Source organism: Scatophagus argus, chromosome 4, assembly GCF_020382885.2.
Source record: "Scatophagus argus isolate fScaArg1 chromosome 4, fScaArg1.pri, whole genome shotgun sequence".
In the NCBI taxonomy this organism is placed as follows: Eukaryota; Metazoa; Chordata; class Actinopteri; family Scatophagidae; genus Scatophagus; species Scatophagus argus.
This window is the reverse complement of record NC_058496.1, coordinates 857,905-874,906: the sequence shown is the minus strand read 5'-3', so window position 1 is coordinate 874,906 and position 17,002 is coordinate 857,905. Positions and strand designations below refer to the sequence as shown.

The window sequence follows — 17,002 nt, the reverse complement described above, 5'->3', positions numbered from 1 at the left end:
GACTAATCAGAAATAAAATTATTATTACACACATTAACAACCAGAATTTACCTGAACATCATTTTAACTACCACACTGTGAAAATACCAGAAGTAAAAGTCCTGCATTCAAGACATCACTGAAGTAAAACTACAGGCATCGCAGTACATTTGAATTCAATATCCAGAGGGAAACTCGTTCACACATGGTAAAATATCAAATTCAAATTACTTACATGGAAAAGCAGAACTCTTTCCATCAGCATCTGGAAAATCCTACGTGGAGTAAATTAAACATAACCTCCACCTCCTCCTCTGCTTCAGGTCAGTTCAATTTATTCACTTGGCACCAGATCACATCAAACTCATCTTTTTCTGTTGGAGCAGCTCAAGAGTTTACATCTTCTGCTCTGCTAATGACTGCACATCAGCTGTGATCCCACAGCTACACAAGGTTCAAATCCACGAGGCCCTTCAGCATCTCATGTTTGCGTGACGGCTAACAGAGAGGAGTTACGTCTCCGACAGACAAGCTCAGCTGAGGCTCCAACTACACACAGTAACTACAGTCAGTTCTGCAGGGTTTCTGTCTGCAAACCCAGACTGCACACAATACAGTGAAAACAGCAGCAACAATTACACAAAGGCAGAAGGTTGCTGGTTTAACTCCTCCAACTGGCCTGAAATAATGTATGAAAAACCAGCGCAGACCTCGAGGTCACACACAGAAAAGCTGTTTCAGGGTGGATACGTGTTAATATGCCTTTAAAATGGGAAGCTAAAGGACAATAAAGTTTCATCAGAGGTAATTAATAACACAATCATGTACATCATGTTTACAAGACGCCATATTAAGAGTTCCTCAAAAACACGTTCCTCTAGAAACGAGGGTCAGGCCTTTGACAGGACTCCCTCCCGCTAAGAAGGCCATCATTTGTTGTTTTTGCAAAGTCCCTGCAGTCTGAAACAGGAAGCTGACAACTTGACTTCCTCTGCTTCCACGACTGATGCACATGTGCGTCTTCATAGCTCCTGGTGTAGCTGGTCTCATGGCTCATTATTGGATCCTATACAGAACTGACTGTATGGGGAAACCCAAAAGAACCCCAACTGTGCTTCCCGTTCTGAGCCCACACACTCATTTCCCATTAGGATCCACGTGGGATCAATCCAGATGACCCCGAGGTCGGCGAGGTGACAAGCGAACCAGACTTGTAAGGCAGGAGACAGAAGCTGAGGGTTCAGGTGAGCCTGTGCTGCTGATGAGCTCAGGTGTGGCTCTGAGCACATCCCCCCTGCACAGGGCCACAACACAGGGGGGGCCTTTCCACCCCGTCACGTGATCCTCCTGAGCAGGTGGAGATTGTTCAGTTGTCATGGAAACGTACAGCTTTCTCATCCATGTTCTAAGTTTGTGTTATGAGCTACATTTTGTCTTCAGTCGCTGAAGCTTTGACTGCCCCCGAAAACAATCTTTTAATGTAAATGAAGATGAATTTAACATTAATCAACAGCTAATTATCACCTAGCAACCACACACACACAGCAGTGTGTGTGTGTGTGTTTTGAACCTGCTGCCGGGTCACTCAGTCTGTGAGTTCACTTCTGTTTCCCCGTCACTTTGTGGAGAAACGAAAGTGAAAGCAGCCGGAAGCGCCGCCGCTCGGTGCGTCAGTCTGTCGGTGTCTTCGTACCGGACGGCAGGATGGACGAGGCCGAGTGTCCGCCGGTGACCGTGGAGGGGGACTGGAGTCCGGATCAGTCCAAAACCCTGAAGAACAAACTGCAGCTTTACTTCGGGAGTAAGAAGAAGTCGAGTGGAGGAGAGTGTCGGGTGGAGGTGGAGGACGGAGCCCCGAGGGCCGCCGTGTTCTTCAGGGCGGAGGAGGGTGAGTGTCGGCTCGGGATTTTAACGGATTTAAACTGAGACCGTGACACAGAAACGAGAAAAGAAGCCCGCGAGCTCACTGCAACATCAGCGCAGTTCGGTGAAACCGGATGTAGTCATCAACACAAACCCCCAAAGGCGTTTGATTCGTCATTCATCTTAGTTAACAAACCGTCTGAAGCTGATTTCCCAGCATGCACCTCACCTGCAGAGGTGATTCTAGAGTCTGCTGGGTCCTTCTGACCAGTGTTCATCACCAATATGTTATAATTATTAACATCTTGGTGAAAACAGCCCTCAGGCCCCGAGTCTCAGGGGCCCCTAGCAGCTCGGGGCCCCTAGCAGTTGCCTGCCGCGCCTGCTGACGAGCTGCGCCGCTGCTCACCTGTGCCGATAAGACGGTGAGTCACAGCAGCTGACCTCTCAGGTGGGTCACGTGTTCTGACTAACTCAGTGACGCAGCATCACACTTTGAGTTCGGATCATTCAAACAGCAGGAGGGACGACGTGGTTCTTCATGTTTGGGTCCCCCGACGAGTCCAGTCAGTCAGAATTAAATGTAAACGCAGTGTAGGAAACTTTACCTGCAGTACTGGAGGAAAAGTACACAAAGTACAAGCTGTGACTGAGCCTGAATACTTTACCTGCAGTACTGGAGGAAAAGTACACAAAGTACAAGCTGTGACTGAGCCTGAATACTTTACCTGCAGTACTGGAGGAAAAGTACACAAACTACAAGCTGTGACTGTGACCACATGCTGACATATTTTGGAGTTGATAGTGCGTAAATGAAAAAGACTGGCCAGCCAGGAAATCGTCCATCAGCTTCAGAGAGAGCCAAGCTAGCAGGTTCACCCTGTTTGTGTTTGTGCTAAGCTAATCAGCTGATGGCTTCAGTCTGAACATCTGAGCTGTGATCAGCTGCTGAGAACATCCACTCAGCCTAAACAGGAAACACTCGTCTGAAATCATCCACAGTCCAGGAAGTGTGTTTTCTGCTGAAGCTGCTGATGACTCAAGTGTTTCTTGTGATTCCAGTGAGACAGAGAGTCCTCGCCAGGGACAACCATGAACTCATCCTGGACAGTCAAACCATCAGGCTGCGTCTGGTTCCTGGATCGGTAAGATGTTGTCATCATCTGATGCGTCACTGTGGGATTTGTAGTTCTGCTGGTCTTTATCTTCAGGACTTTTTGATTTACTGAAAGCTGTTGTTTAACTCTTGATTTGCAGCAGCACACATCTCAAAGCTCACCGTGCACTCTGGGAAAAACATTTTGACTGAATAGTCTTGACTCAAGGTCCACTCACGAGCTTTACTGGACCTTTTGATCCCATCTCACAGTCTAATGAGCGTAAGCCTCCACTGAACGTGTTGTTGGCTGTAAAGTGACTCATCAGGTTTTCCTTCAGTTCTGACCTGATGGAAAACACAAGTGAGGCGACTGGATGTGCTGCCGAGTGTGTCTGCTCATTTGGCGGCTGTAAAGACAGAAACCGGAGCGGGACTGCATTTCCACTGCTGTGTTGTGTCCAAAAGTGATTCCTGCTGCTGCCCACAGTGGGTGAGCGTCAGTCAGCCGCTGAGTTCAGGTTTCTTCTTCCTGGATGTGTGAAGGCAGCAGGAAGTTGGACTTTAACACTCCGACTGACTGGGTGTGTTTCATGAGTAACCTGACTGACTTTTGCACATCAGCAGCTTAAAACAAATAAAACATAGAAGAGGAAACGAGAGACTTTTGCTGTCCGTCCAGTGAAGCGCTTCAGCGTGTTGTCTGTCTTTGTCTCTTAACTGAAGCCAAACGATCAAAGTGACTCCAGCCTTCAGTGTGACTTTGCCTCGTTTTGATCTTCTGTCCACACAAAGTGAGGTTGTGAAAGTCACCAGACAGTCACTGATGTTCTTCTTGATCGCTGATATGCAGGTTCTTCAGGCTTATAAACTGAAATGAAAATCATTGGCTGATGTGTGTGTGCAGGTCTGAAGCGTTCGTCTCACATCAACTTCTTCTTGTGATGATAACAACTAAAGTAAAGCTGCTGTATTTGTTGTACACGCACCTCATAAGCAGGTGAAGCTGTACCTGCTTTATTAACCCGTGAGGCACAAAAATCGTTGACTTTGTGAACTGCAGCAGTTTACGATTTGCACGTGAAAGAGATTTTATAAATCTTTTCTCATCTTGTGTGATTAAAGTCTGGTTTTTGTTTTCCTCCCCTCAGAGCCCAGCGAGCAGCGACGAGCTCTCAGGTAAACCTGCTTCTCCGTCTGCTTTCAGTCTGTGGCTTAAAAACTACTCACAAACACAACGTTTCTCGCATTAAGCCTGCAAGAACTGACTTGTACTACTGAACGAGCCCATCGGAGATAATTCAGCTTCACGTTGTTGCTCAGTCGCGCTGTTTTATTTCTGGTTCCTTGAACACTGAACCTTCTCTCCTGTGTTTCATTGTGTTCAGAAGTGCACATTATTAATCCAAACTGCACGAACCTGATGTTCTTGATCCGCAGATTCGTCAGCTCATTCAAAGACTCCAAAGTCAGAAGTTGAAGCTGGAGATTCTGCGGAGACCACAGAAGGTAAAAACGAGATTATACAGTAAAATGACAGCAAGTTGGTCAGAAATTCCTCATAGTTTTCTGAGAATTTGACCACAAAATTCTCATCAGAACTTCCACTTAATGTGTCTTTTCCATAGCTTTCAGACACACCTCAGTGCCTTCATCAGCAGACATAGTCAGGTTCCTAAAAATGTCTTTGAATTTAAAAAGGTCAAACTGTTGTCAAACACTCTACTTGTTATTGATGTTTGTTCATTGTCTTTAAAGTGTTCTGCTCGAAAAGCACCATACAAATAAAGTCATCATCATCATTGTTATTGTTATTATTAATGTGGCACTGCTGTACACGAGTCAGTGTTTACTTAGTTTCACTATGAACTGTAATAACTGAACATTTAGAGTTAACCTAAAATTACATGTTTTTCTCAGACCTGTGAAATAAACCCTTTTCTCTCTGTCTCTAACTTTTTGTATTTTTACATTTCTTACATACACGACAAATATATGTGAAATAAAATGAGAAACAATAATGTTGAGAGGTTAATCAGGTTCTTGTTCGTGTCCTCTCAGAGTCAGACTCTGTTCCGAGTGTCGCTGTGGTGTTGGACAACATCATGGACGACATGTCTGTGGACCTGCTGTCCATGATGGTGGAGAACATCTTGGGTTTGGATGACAGCGGCTACAGTCTGGAGATCATCTGGGAGGCCAACAGAGCTGTGATCACCTTCAACAATCCTGCAGGTGGGAAAAGACACAAGACTGCAGTAAAAATCCTCAAATGACCACAGTGAGGACCAGCTGGTCCAGACCACGTCTTTTACTGTACTGAGACCAGACCAGATCGGAGATGGTTCAGTCTAAAACAAACGGTTTTCTGCTGCAGACGTGGAGCTGCGTTATTAGTCAAAAGTCGACCTAAGAGATGTTGTGTCAGCCACAGACAGAAAAAGAGTGAAAACCTGAACTTCTCTCTGGTGTTTAATTAAACCCACACACGTGTGCAGCAAATATTCTGGCACATTTAAACAGCAAAACCTAAAGCTGCAATTATAAACCTAACAGGATGAAGGAAGCTTTTATCTGGTGAGAAGGACAGCTCTGATGGAGCTCAGGATTTATCAGGAGGACAGATAAAAACTGCAATCCTCACCAGTGCACTGATTATTGATTAGTTTGATTTCACTGAAGCTTTGAAGGCTAGAAAACAGTATTCATTACAGCCCTAGTTTGTGTTTTACACTTCATACTTTATGATGATGCACTATATCAGATATTTTACAGGTTAAGTGACCAATCTCTAAGTGCATTTTTAAGGTGTAATGTGAAGGCATTTTGCAGATGTGGAGAAGTTCCTCACTCTGAGTCAGTCCAACCGGAAACTGCAGAAACACAGACTGACCGTTCGCCCGCTGGAGGCTGCGAAGAGCGTCCGAGTGGAGAGTCTTCCTCCGACTGTGGTTAAAGGTACACAAAGTGTTAGCTGGTCTGGTTGTAGAGGAGGTTCAGTGGGGCCAATATGACCTTAAACCTGGAGCTGCGAATGTGAAATTCAGATAGATATTTTGTTTTGTTCTCCATATTTCACATTATCAGGGTTTCGATCTGAATTTTTAGTTACTGAGTTTAAAAAACATTTTTACTTTCAGAACATGTTCAATGTGTTTTATCACCTCAAAGAATTGCTGTTCTGCAGCCACAGAATCTGAATAATAAGGAGGTACACTCAGAAAATTAGAATAACCATCAATATACAATTAATTTCCTCCAATGATGCAGTTAAAATCAAATTTAATTAACTGCCAAGAAATCCACAGGAAAAATCAATATTATTTTAAAGTAGTGATTTTAAAACAACATGAAATTCTTCAACTGTACTTGTAAAAGTGTTGAAAAATTACATTTATCCAAGCTGTACATGATACATTTATATAGCAAAACCTCATTCCACGATCACCACTCACTGCATTAATCTGGATCACTGTCGAACTCACTTAACTAATTATCCTTGAAACTACTTTCGACTAAGAAAAAAGTCCCAATGAAACTTTTGAGGTCTGCAGATTTTCCACAGAGGCCAAATGTAAAATCAGAGTTTGTGAGGAAAGAACGTGAGCTGAAATCTGACACAATCTGACATTGAAACTGAATTCGCTGTTTGTCCGCAGTGAAAATGTCACAGGTTTTCTGCAGCATTTGTTCTGCTGTGGTTAAAAATTCTGAATTTCCGATTCCTTTCCAGACATGTTGGAGCTGTATTTTGAGAAGAACTGGGCTCTGCCGGACAATGTCATCATGATCCCAGATGAACAGGCGGCCATTGTCACTTTCAGTGACCCCAAAGGTTTTTCATTCACCTTTGCTACTGATGTTATGCTTATGTCAAACATGCAGTTTGCAAGACATGGCCATAATTTTAGTTTAAAACATTAAAAAAACATTAACAAAATGTGAAGAAACTGTTGAAATTGTTGACATTATGTCAGAGATGCTTCGGTGTTATCTACTAAAGTTGAAGCTAACCAGCTAGCCCCACCCTGTCTTGTCTGTACCTCTTTGTACCTCTAGTGGCCCCCGTAGTTTTCAGCCACTGCTGATGCAGATTCCCTGTTTGAGTGTGGGGGCTCTGCCATGTTAAAACAGGAAAGGGACAAACACAAAGACTGATAGAAAGTTGGATGAAGTTACTAAGTTGCAGGAGTAAGATTTATTTATTTATTTTTTTAACTACTCAGGAAAGTCAACCCAAACCAAAAGCAAATGTAAGAACAAAGACGTGCACATACTTTTGGCCATATAGCGCATCCCATAACTGAGATGACTAATCCACTAAACAGAGTTTTCTTTTTTCATTTCCTGTATTACTGCAGTTGTGGAAAGCATTAACATGAAACAAGACTATGAGATGCGGTCCATCCCTATCAAGGTGTATCCGTACTACAAGTCCCTGGGCTCCGCCTTGTATGGCAAAGAGCGACCAATGTGGAAGATGCCTGAGCCCTTCACAGAGAGAGTTCACCACGCTGTCTGGAAGTTTCTCCTGATGAAGAAATCGTTAAAAAGCATCAACGATCAGATGCATCCATACTTCTGCAGTGTGAACTTGGACAGCCCCGTGGTGAAACTCAGTCCTCTCCCGAGCTTTTTGAGGCAGAAAGGCCTGACCGCAAAACACGTAGATATGTGGATGCGTACCGCCCAGGAGGCCTTCTGTCAACTGATGTCTCAGTACGAGGCCTTTGAGTGTACAGCAGATGCAGCTGCATGGAAAGCTGCTGAGGAAGACGTCCGTTCAGTTGTCAAAGAAGATGCTGTCCTGTTAATGGATACATCCAGGGGTATTCTGACCGTGGCTGGCCGAGCTGACGATACAAAACAAATCAAGGCCCCTGTGGAGAACATTGTTCTTAAAGCCACAAATGAGATTAAACGGAAAACAAATAGTGTCTCTGAGGAAATGATTCTGTCGCCTGCAATGTTCTGCATCCTGAAGCACGAAGGGCTGCTGAAAGCTGCACAAGACATTTCTCCTGACATGAAGCTCTCCTACAATGAGGGCACCCACAAGTTAACCATTACAGGACTCCCTGCGGAAGTTTTCCAGACTAAGGCATGGATCTTGGAGAAGAATGTGCGTATGAGTAGAAAACGGATTGATCTACCTCCAGGTCTTTTACGCTTTCTTAGGACAGTGGATCCTATGGACATGTCACACGACCTGTTCACGTCCCAAGGCATCAGTGCCATTTACAGCATTGAGAACCAAGGAGCCTTGCTGTTGGGGAGTTCTGACAGTGTCCTCGCTGATGCAGAGAGTAAGATGAAGACAGCTTTGTCACTGCAGACCCTGGACATAGAAGACGAAGGAGTCCTGAAACTTCACAACTGGGCAGGCCTGAACCAGCAGCTGTTGGACACCTACAACTCCTTAAAGAAGCAAACAGTGGTCATTTACATTCACCCAGAGAGTAGAAACAAAATAACGGTGGCAGGCTTCCTGAATCCTGTGAAAGAGGTCAGTCGCAGTCTGAAGGAATTTATTGTGAACTACTCACAAGTTCAAGAAACCATTCGTGTTGAGTCCTGCGCTGTTGTTAAGTTTATTATGAAGACAAAATCGCAGGATTGGTCCAGTAAAGCCAAAGATAACAATGTGACAATCAATTTTCATGAGGAGAGACCAAAAATCACAATCACTGGAGCTCGTCTTCATGTCCAGAAAGCCAAATCATGCTTTCAGGAACTGACCAGGGCTCTCATCACTGACACCTTAATTGTGGACAAGCCAGGAGCGAAGAAGTACTTCCTCTCCCATGGAAGCCTGCTTCTGTCTACAATAATGTCGGAGTTCAGTTGTGTGGTGGTGCTTCGTCCAGAGAACCAAGAGGAAGAGGAGGAAGAGAATTGTGAGGAAGGAAGTGGTCATTGTTATTGCAAAGTGCAGACAACCAGTGGAGTTCTGGTGTCGGTTAGTAAGGCAGACATCTGTAGCTTTAGTGTCGACGCAGTGGTCAATGCAGCTAATGAGGAATTACAGCACATTGGCGGGTTGGCTATGGCGCTGCTCAAAGCTGCAGGACCAGAGCTGCAGAAAATCAGCAACGACTACATTGCCAGACATGGAAAACTGCGCCCGGGTAACGCCATCGTCACAGGTGCATGCAACCTGCCTTGCAAGTACGTCGTGCACGCCGTCGGTCCGCGGTTTTCTGACTATGACAAGATGACTGCAGTGTCGTACCTGAAGCAGGCTGTTAAAGAAAGTCTGAGAAAAGCAGAAAGCGTCGGCTGTGCCACCATTGCACTGCCAGCGATCAGCTCGGGTGTCTTTGGTTTTCCTGTTGACCTCTGTGCTGACACCATAGCCCAGGCAGTGCGAGAGTACTGCGGCAGTCCAGGAAGATCCCTGACTGAGATTCACCTGGTGGACAATAACATTAACACAGTGACAGTCCTGGCCACAGCTGTCAACAGAGAGTTCATGGACCTTGGACCTGTTATGACAGAACCACAGCAGTCCAGAGGCCGTCGTTTTGGTGAAAGAGGAGGAGGACAACGAGGAGGATGGGAAGACTGGACAGGGGCTGGATCTCAAGGGGGCTGGCAGGGTAACAGAGGAGGTCAGAGCTCCAGGGGACACAACAGGCCTGGAAGGCATGGAGGGTGAGCTTCTTTGTCTTGTTTTTCTTGTCTTAATTTTCTTTCGTCTTCTGCCGTATAATTTGTATTTAAGTGCACAGTAGCATCTCTAATCTTCACTGTGATGACATCAGTCCTATTCTTTGATTGGTTGTAGGCCAGGAAGGGTGGAGCGGACCACAGCTGAGGGTCTGAAGATTGTTCTCTGGAAGGGAAACATCCAGGACCAGACTGTGAGCTCAGACCCTGTGCAAGGGGTTTTAAAAGTATCATTTCAGTGACAGTTTGTGATGGATCTTTCCCTCTCAACTGTTAATATATGATTCTGACAGAAGCAGATGGTTTGTGTCCACTACATGACATAAATTATGTTTTTTTTCTTTTGACAAAGTTTGTGTCATTTTGTGTTAATAGCAAATAATGCAAGTTGACACAAACAGCAAGAAATACATTTTTCTCTGAATTAAGTTTCAGTTCCCAAACTGTTTTTCACATGAAGGGCTCCTTAATTCTGTTGAGCACTGCAATGTCAGACAATCAGACATTCACTCAACCATCCAGACACTGCAGTCTGCAAGGTGCCACTTAAGTCTCCTTAGTATTTGTGAAGTATGACGTACCACACTTCAATATGGTTTGCATCTTTTTCTTTTTGCATCTTTCACAGTCTTCCGTCTTATAGTTTGTTTCTTCCTGTCCCTCAGACTGCTGTCATCGTCAACACCATCTCAGAGAACATGAACCTGAACCAGGGAGCTGTTTCCAAAGCGATCCTGCAGGCTGCCGGGCCCAGCCTGCAGGCTGCTGTTCGGTCAGAAGCCGGGGTGGCTATGCTGAATTACGGCGACGTCATCATTACAGACGGCTTCAACCTCAAGTGTCAGAAGGTCTTTCACGCTGTGTGTCCTTTTTGGGACAATGGACAGGGCCAGGCGGAGGAGGTGAGTGACGAGCATTCAGACAGGCTGAAATACTCCTCTGAAAATGTGTTCAACTCATTGGTTTGCTGTGAAAGACGATCTACACTTATTATCTTTAGAGGCTGTAAACGAACAGCATTTCCCAGAAGGCCACACTACCAGCCAGTGCACAGCTTGTTTACTCTTAATGTTCTGTGTGTTGTCTTTTTGTCCCAGGAGTTAATATCCATCATCAGATACTGTCTGGGGGAGGCTGAGCAGCGCCAGGTGACATCCCTGTGTTTCCCGGCCATCGGTACAGGGAACCTGAGCTTCCCCAGAGACGTTGTGTCCAGAGTCCTGCTGAAGGAGGTCCACTTGTTCAGCCGCAGGAGAAGTTCTCACCACCTGAGGGAGGTGGTCATCGTCATCCACCCGAGTGACAGCCAAACTATAGATGTGAGTTTCATTGTCGGCTTCCGGATGTGCTTATAGGAGCTAACCTTTTAAACAACAATGTGGTGTTAGAGAGAACTGATCTGACCAGACTTATCTCCGCTGCAGGCCATGTTGGCCAAAAATGGTCAAATTGCATTGTGGGTAGCACAGGGGACGGATTTGACAACGTGATATTCCTGGTTCTTCTGTAAAGGCTCGTTCTGAGCACCAAAGTCAACCTCCTGCATTAGCATTACCTGCCAATGTGTTTGTCAGTGTTTCACCAGGGAGTTCGGCAGCCAGTCTGCCCAGAGAAACATCCAACAGGAAGCACAGGAATTTAACGATTCACCCGTTGGGCAATCACTCAGCCAATCACAACAGTCCTCAGGTGAGAACACTTCTCTTTTAAACCTTTACCTCTGTGCACTAAAGAGAGAACACGGAACACCGAGCTCAGGGAAAATGAAGAGTCAGACCAAAATTTATTTTAGAAATTGACCATTGGATGTAACCTGCAGGCTCTCAGTGTTTGGCTCAGGTAAAAGACATGGTCACATCCCCTGTGTGTGTGTGTGTGTGTGTGTGTGTGTCAGCCTCCTCCTTCAGCCAGGTGTTGTCCCCCTCCCTCGGTGTGTATCAGATGCAGATGGGTCAGCTCACCCTGGAGGTGTCGTCTGGAGACATCACCAGGGAGGTCTGTGATGTCATCATCAACTCCTCCAATCAGGACTTTACCCTTAAATCAGGTGACTAAACTCCTTCAGCTTCAGCACAGCATCTACTGTTGGTGTTTTGAAAGACAGAATTTCTGTTTCTGTGATTCACATGTGACTCGGTGAAGGAGACACTTTAATGTCGGTTATTGTTTCTCAGGAGTGTCCAAGGCCATCTTAGCCAGCGCTGGGCTAACAGTCGAGCTGGAGTGCTCACAGATCGGTAAGAAAGCTCCACATTCAGACCGTCACAACGTCCTCATGCTGCTTTAGCTTTTAGCAAAAATCTTCAGGTGTGTTGAAGCCCGGAGCAGGTAGGCAGGCTGTGGACTCTAAAAAGTGCTGTTTGTTTTTAAAAAGCAACAGTGTTGACATTATGTCCAAGATGTTATAGAGATATCTAATGTGATATCAGTTAGCATGCATCTGAGCTCAAGTTTCTCTCTTTGACTGAACCAAGACGAGCTGAACTGCCTTATTAACTCATCACAAAACACACTTCATGCAAACGGTGAAGTACACGAAATAAAACTCACCAAAATCGTCTGTTCTTCTTGTCCCCTCTGGTTCGGTCCAAATAAATAAGCTCTGTTTAGCTGTCTGTTCAAAGTGGACCACTGTTGGACTACGTGAAGCCTCTGCGTGTCTGTACTGTGAAGTGTGACCTCCTGAATCAGTGCTGTAGACCCTGTCATTGTTTGGTTCCTCTCTGTAGTGAAGTCTCCGGGTTACCAGCCTCGTCCGATGATCCTGACGTCGGCCGGGTCGCTGCCCAGCAAAAACATCATCCACGTTGTCGGTCAGAGCGATCCTGCAAAGATCAAGAACATGGTTTACGCAGTGCTGAAGGTGTGCGAGGAGAACAAGTTCAGCTCCGTGTCCTTCCCAGCCCTGGGAACAGGTCTGTGCCGACAGAAACCACCAACACACAGCTGTGGTTTTCATCACTGACAAAAACAGCTTGGTTTCATTTTCACTGTGTGAGTTGTCCTCTGAAGGGACTGACACGAGTGTCTCAAGCATTTCCTCTTTGTTCATTATGTCATTTTATCATTTCACTGGTTCACCGTGCAGCCATGTTGTTCCCATTCACAGTGGAACTGATTTCCTGGTTGTCACTCACTCATGTCACAGTGTTTGAACAGACAGGATGTGTTTGGTCTGCTGTGCAGGTACAGTCTGTCAGAAACTCCCAGAAACCTGCAGAAGTTTCCACAGTCTGCATCGCTTCAGCAGTCACATATTAAATCTGAACATACTTCATTTCCTCAAACACTGACTTCCGCTGCAGAAGCTACCAGACTTTAATTCACTAAAATTCACTCTGGTAAAATTGGTTATATTTTAGAATGACGTCTTGTAGTTTTGCCTTTTTTACAAACGTTTCCTTTTACTTTATGGCCTGAACATTAAACACATCATTTCTTATGGCTGGTCTGATCACAGGGTTTCAGTATGGCAGCAGCTCCTTCCATCCCCTCTAAACCTATGAACTTCAACTGCATTACAAGTACAACCACCTCAAAATGTACTTGGGTATTTCAATTTGCAGTACTTGATTAAATGTACTTCCACATTTTGGACATGTTTAGCACATAATATCAGGACAGGCTACATCAGTCCTGTTGCCCATCCTCACATCATCATCATCATCATCATCATCATCACTCCTCGTCTGCCCGTCAGGTCAGGGAGGGGCCAGCCCGTCGGCGGTGGCGGACGCCATGGTGGAAGCAGTGGTGGAGTTTGTGAGGAAGAAGCACCCAAGCTGCGTTCGCACTGTGAAGATCCTGATCTTCCAGCCGGTCATGATGAATGAGTTTCACAAGAGCATGAAGAGGAGAGAGGGAGAGGAGGTGGAGGAGAAGAGCATCTTCTCCAGGATCAGAGGTACTTCAGGGGTTTTCTTCTCTGGTAAACGTTTTAAAGCATCATGTTGTGTAGAGGTTTGTTTTTTCTGCAACACCATCAACAAACCTCACACCATCAATACAAAGATGGACGACATGGAAGCTCCCCCAAAGCAAAGCCACAGCAAACCGGATTGTCGCATGTCGTTTCAGACACCTTCACGTCGTTGCTGGGGTTTGGCGAGGAGCGGCCCGGCGCTGAGAACCTGGTCCTTGAGAGGGAGGAGTTTGAACCCACAGTGTTTCAGCTGTGTGCTGACAACGACAAGGTGAGCACACTTTCCTTCTCTACTTATAATTCAGCTCTTTGGTTTGATCTCAGCTTTCACACGCACAAACGTTTACATGCCAGCTGAAATCATTTGAAGAACTTTTGGACTGCAGGAGGGACAAAACAGCAATCTGAATAATCTGTAATGCAGCTTTTTTTCACAGTTTTATAGCTTAAACTATTAAGTGACTAATTGTGAAAATAACTGCTAATCAGTCATGAAAATAATCAGTAGTGGCTGGCAGCCCGGCATCCAAGAAAACCTACAGAACAAATTAAAGAGGTTGATGATGACAATATGAAGACCATCTTGTGTGTGATGATGTTTGTTCACAACCACGACCGTGACTCCTCCGCTGCAGGCTGTGAATCGGGCTAAGAACAAGATCAAGGAGATGATTGTGGCCGAGCAGGCCAAGAAAACCATCATAGACCCGTACATCAGTCAGCTGACACAGGCTGATGTGGACCAGCTGAGGGACCTGCAGAGGAGCCTGACGGTTCGCATCAGTTTGGACAGAGGACAGGAGGACCAGGAGCCCATCATCCACCTGGAGGGGCTGACCAGGGACGTCCTCACCGCTGAGTCGACTGTCAGGTCAGCAGATTCATTCACGGTGGAGAAAACCTTCAGTCCAGAGGACCAAATGTTAGCATAGTCCTTTGATTTTTTTGTTTTGTTGGTCACCATCAGGGACATCATCAGGAAGGTGGAGAGGAAGGAGAACTTGAGGAAAAGGGCCTTGCTGGTGAGTGGGCTGGTAGAATGGCAGTTTCAGCACCCCGACGGGATGGTGGTGCCCTTTGACATTCACACCAACCTCAGCCTGGAGGAGGCTCTGGAGACAAAACAAGCAGTGAAGATAAAGATCCATAACCAAACGTACAACGCTGATGTAAAGCTCAGAAGAGCAGTTTCAGCAAACGGACGTAAACAGGTGGAGCTGTTCCGAAAAGACTTGAAGGGTGAGTTAATTTGTCACCACAGTTTCTCAGAAGTCCCGTGTTTGTCTGTTATCATAAGTGTTGTGTTGGCCCAAACCCTGAACATAAGATCCAGGTTGTGTGAAAATGTCTTACCTTAAAATAGACAAATAAAACTTGTGTAATTCTCCTGGCAGATGATGCTGCTCTGCCCAAACACTGGGATGACATGAAAGGCGACCTCCTCAAGCTGTTCCCTGTGGCTGCAGGATCCAAGGAATACACTGAGGTGGAGAAGGAGCTGACGAAGACCGGCCTCACCGCGACCATCATCAGTGTATGTTCAGTCTGTGGTCATCAGTCAGCACAAAGGTCTGTGTTGGTTTGTGTGCGATGTTTCAGGTACAGGTGAGATGATGAAAGGGGATTCAGGAAGTTCACAAGTCTGAAGGTTTCGGCTCCTCGGCTCGGGTGCTGTGAGGTACGCAGTAGAAGTACAGCAGTGCAGTTACAAAGTCCTGTACCTGGAGATCAGAACCACCGGACCTGCAGGAGGGAGCAGATGAGCTCGTGTTTCCTTCCGTCTGGTTGCAGCTGGATGTCAGTGCAGTTTGTGTGTTGATGTGGGTTGTGTCTGTGCTGTGTCTGTGCTGACAGATCGAGCGGGTCCAAAACACGACGCTGTGGCAGAGCTACCAGCTCATGAAGAAACATCTGGAGGTGAAGAACAAACACACAAACAACGAAAGGCAACTCTTCCACGGCACCGGGGCGAACTCCATCCACCTAATCAACAAACAAGGCTTCAACCGCAGCTACGCAGGAGCACACGGTAACCGGACACCATCACACTCAGAACACCAAGGGGACGTTTACCTGTCGGGGGCCAAACATGGGAGGAATAAGACCAGGAGTCGTTCTGGGATCAGACCTTCAGGGGGTTCAACACTTCCTGTTTTTGCCGGCCCAACAGTCTCTCATTCTTATGATGTAAATGAAAGTCCGAGGATGTGGGGCTACGTCAGTCCAGAGTCCACTGCGGAGACTGTGGGGAAACCAGGAGCTGACCTGGCAGTATACCTGCGTGGTCTCGACTACCTGTCCACCTGGTCTCCTGGTCTCCTCTGTGCCGGCTTCTCGTCCTCCTGTTCAGAGTGTTTAGAACATAATCTGAGGTGTGAAGATGCAGAGAATCCACATTAATTCAAAGCTTTACTCCCACCTGAACCTGGCGGTTTTGCTGCAGGGTGTGGAGGGTAATAAAGGAGATTAGAATGATTATTAATAACTACATTTCAGTTATTTTAGGGATTGCAGAGATGAAATGTGTGTGAGCTTGAGCACACCTGAGAAAGAGTCTCAAATCGCTGCTGACAGTGAAGTGTGTGTGTTCAGTACGTTGGGTTACTGTGATGAGTTCTCCTCTTGGTAAAGCGAAGGCTTCGTCCGTCTGAGTGCTGACCGTTTCCTGTTCTCGTTGCTGTCTGTCTGCAGGTGCGATGCACGGTAACGGCTCTTACTTCGCCGTGGACCCCGTCTACTCAGCGCAGGGCTACGCCAAACCCGACGCCAGCGGGCAAAAGCGCATGTACCTGGCCAGGGTCCTGGTGGGCGACTTCACCAAGGGAAGAAGTGGCATAGTCACCCCTCCCCCGAAGGGCTCTGGGAACGCCGCAGATCTGTATGACAGTGTGGTCGACCACACCACCGGCCCGACCATGTTCATCATCTTCAGCGACATCCAGGCGTACCCAGAGTACCTCATCACGTTCATGTGAGCTGCCTGGAGCCCTTTGTGCAGCAGCCGTGAAGTGTTTAAGGTTTATTTTAGTTTAAACCGATCCGATGATTTCAGATATTCACCATTTTGAGTTTCTGAACACTCACAGTTAAAGTCTCCTGGAAAACATAAAAGGATGAATCCATTAACCGTCTTTAATCTGACACCTGAAACTATTAAAGGAACAGTGCACCAATTATCTCGTCAGCTCTTGTTTCTGTGTCATCACTTTGAGTTGGAGGAGATTTCAAGATGGCCACCAGTTTCAGTTTCCTTCACTTCAGCTATGGGATCAGTTGCTATAAACCTTTTTAACAAAGATTCCTTTTTCTTAGTGGATAAGTTTGACTGTTTTATGTGGTTGCACCACAAGTTAGACATTTTAGTTTTTGGTAAAACTATTTTAAAACATTTTATGACCAGAATACCTGCAGCACTGCAGACATTCGGCCTCAGCCTCGTGTTTCCTGGTGATTCTGAACGTCCTCCTGCAGGC

General features: G+C 46.1%; 1 protein-coding gene across 2 annotated transcripts; it reads left to right on the top strand.

Moving 5' to 3' along the window:
- The first annotated feature begins 1,015 nt into the window (after positions 1 to 1,015).
- Positions 1,016 to 16,703, top strand: LOC124057898 (protein mono-ADP-ribosyltransferase PARP14-like). Of its 2 annotated transcripts, none has more exons than XM_046386552.1 (22): positions 1,016 to 1,867; positions 2,905 to 2,987; positions 4,090 to 4,117; positions 4,379 to 4,447; positions 5,000 to 5,173; positions 5,771 to 5,896; positions 6,672 to 6,773; positions 7,300 to 9,592; positions 9,726 to 9,801; positions 10,273 to 10,509; positions 10,705 to 10,926; positions 11,182 to 11,296; positions 11,505 to 11,654; positions 11,782 to 11,844; positions 12,337 to 12,522; positions 13,308 to 13,511; positions 13,685 to 13,800; positions 14,165 to 14,400; positions 14,497 to 14,768; positions 14,924 to 15,063; positions 15,384 to 15,558; positions 16,221 to 16,703. In XM_046386552.1, exons 1-22 carry the CDS (start codon positions 1,684 to 1,686, stop codon positions 16,502 to 16,504), a joined length of 5,535 nt encoding a protein of 1,844 aa, XP_046242508.1. In that variant the 5' UTR covers positions 1,016 to 1,683; the 3' UTR covers positions 16,505 to 16,703. The 2 variants fall into 2 exon arrangements, with proteins under 2 accessions (XP_046242508.1, XP_046242507.1); XM_046386551.1 differs by having other exon boundaries at positions 11,502 to 11,654.
- Positions 16,704 to 17,002: the final 299 nt, after the last annotated feature.

Bases quoted from the DNA above. Each gene is read 5' to 3' on its own strand.
- LOC124057898 (XM_046386551.1), top strand. From the start codon at position 1,684: ATGGACGAGGCCGAGTGTCCGCCGGTGACCGTGGAGGGGGACTGGAGT. The intron at 9,593-9,725 runs GTGAGCTTCTTT...GATTGGTTGTAG, and splicing joins AGGCCTGGAAGGCATGGAGG to GCCAGGAAGGGTGGAGCGGA. The intron at 15,559-16,220 runs GTAACCGGACAC...GTCTGTCTGCAG, and splicing joins CAGCTACGCAGGAGCACACG to GTGCGATGCACGGTAACGGC.